Source organism: Rhinatrema bivittatum, chromosome 3 (genome assembly GCF_901001135.1).
Source record: "Rhinatrema bivittatum chromosome 3, aRhiBiv1.1, whole genome shotgun sequence".
NCBI classification, from domain to species: domain Eukaryota; kingdom Metazoa; phylum Chordata; class Amphibia; order Gymnophiona; family Rhinatrematidae; genus Rhinatrema; species Rhinatrema bivittatum.
In genome coordinates, this window is record NC_042617.1 from 584510362 (window position 1) to 584516261 (window position 5900).

Below are 5900 nucleotides of genomic sequence, written 5' to 3' on the forward strand. Positions count from 1 at the left end.
ACACCAGTCAGGATACAAGCAGCCAAATTCTGTGCAATCTGTAATGTTCACGGCATAGACAAGGGCAAAGCATGGCAGAGGGAATTACAGTAACCAAATCCTGTAAAACCAAGATCTTGCAATACTGACCGAAAACTAGATGGTTCAGAGCATTTCTATAGAAGGCAGCCGCCACCACTGCATTAATTTGAGGATGCCGAGTTAATCTGGAGTCCAAAATGACTCCAAGACTCTTAATCTGAGGCAATGGAGGTGTCTCACAGTTCTCAAACACAAACGTCACCAGAATTCTCTCTAGGATCATGACCTCATCTCAGTCATACCCATGTCAAGTAGTGATCTATTGTGAGTCAACCAAATGTAATGGTGGAGAGATGTAATGGCAGAAGTCCTTGAGGAAAGAGTTTGAGGAGGCAAGTCACAAACAAAAGCCATTTTGGGGAGGGGAAATAAATATTAACACCCTGAGGAAAGGATTCTTTACCAAAAAAGTGATGAAATGATAATTTTGCCAATAGAAATGGATAAGACTACAACTCATAACTTAATTTAATAATTTATAGACCACCTTCTCTAACAAAGAAAATGGAAAAAATTGCTGATGGTTATGATTTAGAGCCAAATATGCTAAGCATTGTTACCATAGATGCAATATGGAAAAAACCCCTTAGTACCATAGATAGATGGGAGGAACAAGCCAGGGATTGAAACTGTTCACTACTGCATTCTCAAAGAGGGACACTTAACTTCAAATTCTTCACCATGACAGAAAGAAATTGCCTACCTTTCCTGGTAGGTCTGTTTGCCTCCGTTCAGGACTGGATGTAACTATTGGGCACCCTCAGGTGCAGCAGCAGGGGGTGGGATTTCCCTTTGAGATGCAGTGGTCCACCTCCTAAATATGGGCTGTTATGAATGGGACACTTTTGTGAGCAGCAACATTCAATTACGGCCACCCCCTTAAAGGCACAGGCTGGCAGCAATTCTATTTTGCAGTCTGAATGCTTCCGGCTGGCAACCCCTGTGCGCCCCCTAGAGACAACTGTCTGTACTGCCTAGTGTGAAATCTGGACCTGCCTCGGCTCCTGTGGTGTGATCCAAATGCTTATGGGAGGCAAGTGTATGGACATCAGGAGGTTAAAGCTTTGAGGATGATGTCACAGCTGCCAAGTTTCAAACCCATGCTTAAGTCACCTGCTCTACAATCAATGTGCAAGAACAGAAGGCTTAATGTGCCATCTGTTTGCATACAAGCAGACATTTGCCCATCTCTGTGGTGAGCTATGGGGAACGTCATCCCTAATGATTTGAAGCCCTGCAGCCTGACTAGAACAAAGGGGCATCTCTTTCTAAAGAGTTCTGAAAGGTTTCCAAGCTACAGAATTGTTAGCATTGTGCTCTGCCACATGGAAGATGCAAGTTCCTGCTAGTGCCCACTCTCACTGCTCAGGCCTCGGAGGAGGAATTCTGGCTTACTGGACAAGCCAGAGTAACCTAAGCACGGATTCTGAAGGAAGCTGTGTTGGTTGGCTGCCCATGGCTATGAAAGGGAAGGACAGAGGAAGCAGTAAAGGGGTGCATCATTTTTGGAGGTCCCAAACAAAGATGCATAATGCCTTTCATCAGGCTTTCCTGCCAGAATGACAGCATCTGTGGTCAGAGCAGGTTGACTGAGCTCCCAGCCTAGAATAGGGACCTGGTGTAAAAAAAAAAAATAAAAATAAAAAAAAATCTTCTGACCGCTTAGGCATGATAAATTCATGCAATTAAAAATGAAATGATGAGTGTGTCTGACTTGTTAACTACTTATTAAATGTGCATAGTTATTAAATAATTAAAATTAATACTCTGAATCATCAGTGTGTAGTGTTGTCTCTAAAGCAAGCCATGTACAGGCAATAATTCTTCCCACTTTTATGCATTTCTAGAACATAAAATGGCCCTTATTGTGCTGCTCGATCTCACCAGAGCTGTCATGAATGAGTAAAGCCCCCAGTCTGAGCAGTCAGAACTAGCCAGCACATAAAGCAGGCTCCTAGAAGATTGGGTGGTGATTATTTTTAAATATTAGTATTCCTTGCAAACGGTCTCTAAACATCCATAGTTAAAACCACCCTCGGCTGCATTTTAAGGTGGAAAGATCATGTTGCATGCTTTTGGCTGTTGCTTATTTTCTGCATTTGCAGGTCCTCAAAATGCACAATTGCCACTTAAAGGCCAGATGTAGGAAGAATCCCCCCCTCCCCGGTAGACATAAAATGGAAAACACCCTTTAGCAGCTCAGGCTCTTAAGGTAACATTTAAGCGATGTCACCCACGCAGATTTGTTTTCTAACCTACTAAAAGATCGAGCACCTGCCCCCTCCCCGGTGATCCGCTGCGCTCCCTATTCAAACCTCATTTTCCAGGCTGATGGCCTCCGTACCTGTAGTAGCGGTCATCCCGGTAGGGGGTTAAGTCCTCCTTTAATTCCTTGTACGTTTCCTGGATTCTCTTGCAGAATTCTTTCAGCTCGTTGCAGAGAGGGTTTTCGAAGGAGGGGTAGTCGGCATCCATGGCGCAGATGGGAGCGGCTGGAGTCTAGGCTTCCATGGCTGCGTTTGGCTCTGCGAGGAGCCCGGGCTGCTCGTGCTCTCCGGGACCTGGAGGCTCTGCAATGCGAGGCAGGAACGCGGGGGGGGGGGGGGGGGGGGGTCACGTGACAGCTCGCTGCTGAGCCGCTGCCTTCCCTGCCAGCCGAGCTGCTTTAGCCCCTTTGTGTTTGGCCTTTATTTTGTTTTATTTTGATAGTACCGCACGTTTTTTGTTTTTTTTTTAGAAGACAGAAGCCGGTTTCCTGCACTTTTTCTCCGATAGTACCGGCCATCCGTATAATCTACCCACTGTTTATACTAAACACATTGCAAAAATGTTTTAGGTCTTAAACAAAGCAGTAAATAAACATACACAGTGTTCTACACTCCCTCAAATATAATTATCAAAACATAATTATAAAATACAATACACTTTACTGAAATATCAAAAACATACTTAAAACATTATCAGGACATCCCTCATATTCAGTCATCTCCTACATTCCACACCACATTCAGAAACAGATATATCTAAATTGAGTAAACTCACTATCCCCGATTTACCACTTTACCCATACAATATATTGCTATCCCCATATTCATGAACATTTGAATACATAAACCATATCAAGGGTATCACTGTCTCAATATTCACAAAAGTAAACATATTCCAGTGACATCCATTAAGATCCTGTCTCAGTATTCACAATTGCACCATATTAAAGCGATGTCCTGTCAAGGGCCTCTTATTTGCCACATCTGAAGTGGCTTCCTCGGAAAATTTGTGAAATTTAAAACAGTAAAACATACTTATCAAAAATATAAACCATGCTCATAATTAGAGCACACCACTATTCAAGGATTGAAAAACATTGCAGCCCCCTTCTCTAAATACAAATCAACTCACATGACTTTCTGGTGGATTCAAAAGGTGAAATTCTGCATCACACCTTTTAACAAGCTTTATCTCAAGTATTCATGGACAGATACTGTTACGCCCGGTCGCAGACAGCTGCGACCGCTGTTGCTCACCTCCATTCTTCTCTGCACTGACTTCTATGGGTAGTCTCATGGCCTCCGCCAGCTATCGCCTGCCTGCTTGCCCCGTTCCCGGATGGCGTGGACGCTGCCGACTGCCATCTTGCCCTCGGAGTACCTTAGGCGCAGGCGCGCTCTTGGGCCAGTCTTATGCACATCATGGTGGGAACCTCGGGGGCGACCCCTCAGATGACGTCATTCTTCGTGGACTCTTAAGCCGGCTGGCCCTGTCTGGTTGAGGTGCCTGCTGGAATCCCCTCCCCCATGGGAGACCCACCCGCCGTCTCCTCCTCGACCCGGGGAAGGGCTCCAGCCTCCTCCCACCAATGCCCCCCCTGATGTTGCTACCGATGAGGCGCCTGTTCCCGTGGCCTCTTCCCCACCCGAATTGCGGAGTTCAGCTGTGGAGGTGGTCCCCATTCCCAGTGGGGCCCCACCTGCCCCGGGTGTGCTTGAGAGTTGCGGAGGTGGCCCCATTCTGACTGACGATTCATCGTCCCTTGTCCCACAGGGGAAGAAAAAATGTAAGCTCGCCTTGCCAGTGACATCGTCTGGGTCTCAGGGCAGGGTGGATTTGTCTCCCGGTCCCGACAGCACCCTTAGTATCTCGCTGTCGGGCTTAGGCAAGAGTCGTGGGGAACCCCTAGGTGGGCCTGCGGCTCGAGTTGACAAAACCTGCAGGGGTGATACTCTCACCACTGCTTGACTGAAGGCCAAGCGGCGAGCGCTGCAGCCCGCTCTGGGCGACCCACTGGGCATTGACCTGTGGGTGCCCGATACAACCTCCACGGCTGCCTCGCCTAGGACCTCCCTGCCCCGGATTGACCTATCCTTCCACTCCTTCCTAGACCCGGACGCGATCGACAGTGACGGCCCCTTCCCTTTTCGGTCCCAGTCCCGGCCTCCCGAGGGATCCCCTTCCCCCTCTCCCCCCATTGCCACCTGGTGCGAGGCACCGTTTTAGTGCGGCACCTGGGGGGAGGAGAGGAACCCCTCGGGAGAGGCACCTGGTAAAGACGGGGAGCCAGGCTGTACCCCGGGGCTTATCCCCGGGGCCCCCGGCCACGGTGGGGGGGAGGGAGGTCTGTCCCGGCCTGTCGACGTGGGCGACTGCGACATGATGGTGACCGAGGCCGCTGCCCTGACCCGACGGTGCGGCCGCCTTCCCTGGACGCGCCGGCTTATCCCCGGGGCCCCCGGCCACGGTGGGGGGGAGGGAGGTCTGTCCCGGCCTGTCGACGTGGGCGACTGCGACATGATGGTGACCGAGGGCCGCTGCCCTGACCCGACGGTGCGGCCGCCTTCCCTGGACGCGCCGGGTGACCCGGCGCCACCCATGGAAGTACCACCAGCCACGTTGTGTCTGGATCCTGGAGGTACTCCTGCTGCCAGCGACGGCGAGTTGGGCGACGTCGCAGCGTCCTCCTGCGTGCCGAGGCTCTCCTCCAGTGCTCCAGAGGGGGCGCCCCGGCGCTTTTTCATCCAGGGGCAGGAGGAGCTCAGTTTGACCAATCCCTAAGGGGAGCAGTCTCTGAGCTCGACCGACTCCTCAGAGCTAACCGTAGCTGGAAACATCGGGTCAATAAGGTCCTCGAGCGATGGCCGAATGTAGAGCGCCTCCGTAAGATAGCGGGCACTCTCGTGGCCCACCTCGAGGGCAGTAAGCCTCCGGGGGCCAAAGACATAAAACAGGCCCAGAGGTTTTGTCCCGAAGTGGCTCCCTGAGGGGCGCTTCGGATGGGTGCACTTTTGTTCTGACAGAGGATGGCTCTGACTTTTAGCACTCTGAATGTCAACAGATGCAGGGACGGCCTCCGCAGGAGCTGGGTACTCTATCTTCGGAGAGGAGGGTACTCCGTAAGTCTCCTGCAGGAGACCCACTCCACTCCAGAAGACGAGGCTGCTTGGCTTCTGGAGTGGTGCGGCAGGGCGTTTTTTAGCCACTCCGGACATGCCGGGGGAGTGGCCGTCCTCGCGGAGTCCCTGCAGGCAGATGTGCTGAAGGTCCGATCCGTCGTGCCAGGCCGGATGCTACACTTGCGGATCTGCTTGATCAACGTGCATGCCCCGAACGACGGGCCCGCCAGGTTGGTGTTCTTTCGCCGTTTGTTGACCCTATTGCAGACCTTGGATGCGGGGGAGGAGGTGGTGCTCGGGGGTGATTTCAATTGCACCCGCGAAGCTGCCGACCGTTCCGGTGTGCAGTCGCACCCCGCCTCCGCCGCATACTTGGGGGAGACGATCCGTCGCTTCTCCCTGGTCGATGTCTGGCAGCTGTATCACCCAGCT

General features: G+C 51.4%; 1 protein-coding gene across 1 annotated transcript; it reads right to left on the bottom strand.

Annotated features, from left to right (window-relative positions):
* Positions 1-784: 784 nt before the first annotated feature.
* Positions 785-2641, bottom strand: LOC115088873 (transmembrane protein 181-like). Its single transcript, XM_029597045.1, has 2 exons — positions 2426-2641; positions 785-906 (listed from the first exon to the last, which is right to left on the bottom strand). Exons 1-2 carry the CDS (start codon positions 2554-2556, stop codon positions 813-815), a joined length of 225 nt encoding a protein of 74 aa, XP_029452905.1. The 5' UTR covers positions 2557-2641; the 3' UTR covers positions 785-812.
* Between the last annotated feature and the right edge of the window lie 3259 nt (positions 2642-5900).

What these genes read in the sequence shown, in the direction of transcription:
- LOC115088873 (XM_029597045.1), bottom strand. Translation starts at nt 2,556, where the DNA reads ATGGATGCCGACTACCCCTCCTTCGAAAACCCTCTCTGCAACGAGCTG. An exon ending in CGGGATGACCGCTACTACAG is followed by an intron (nt 907 to 2,425) that starts GTACGGAGGCCA and finishes CATTCATAACAG; the next exon opens with CCCATATTTAGGAGGTGGAC.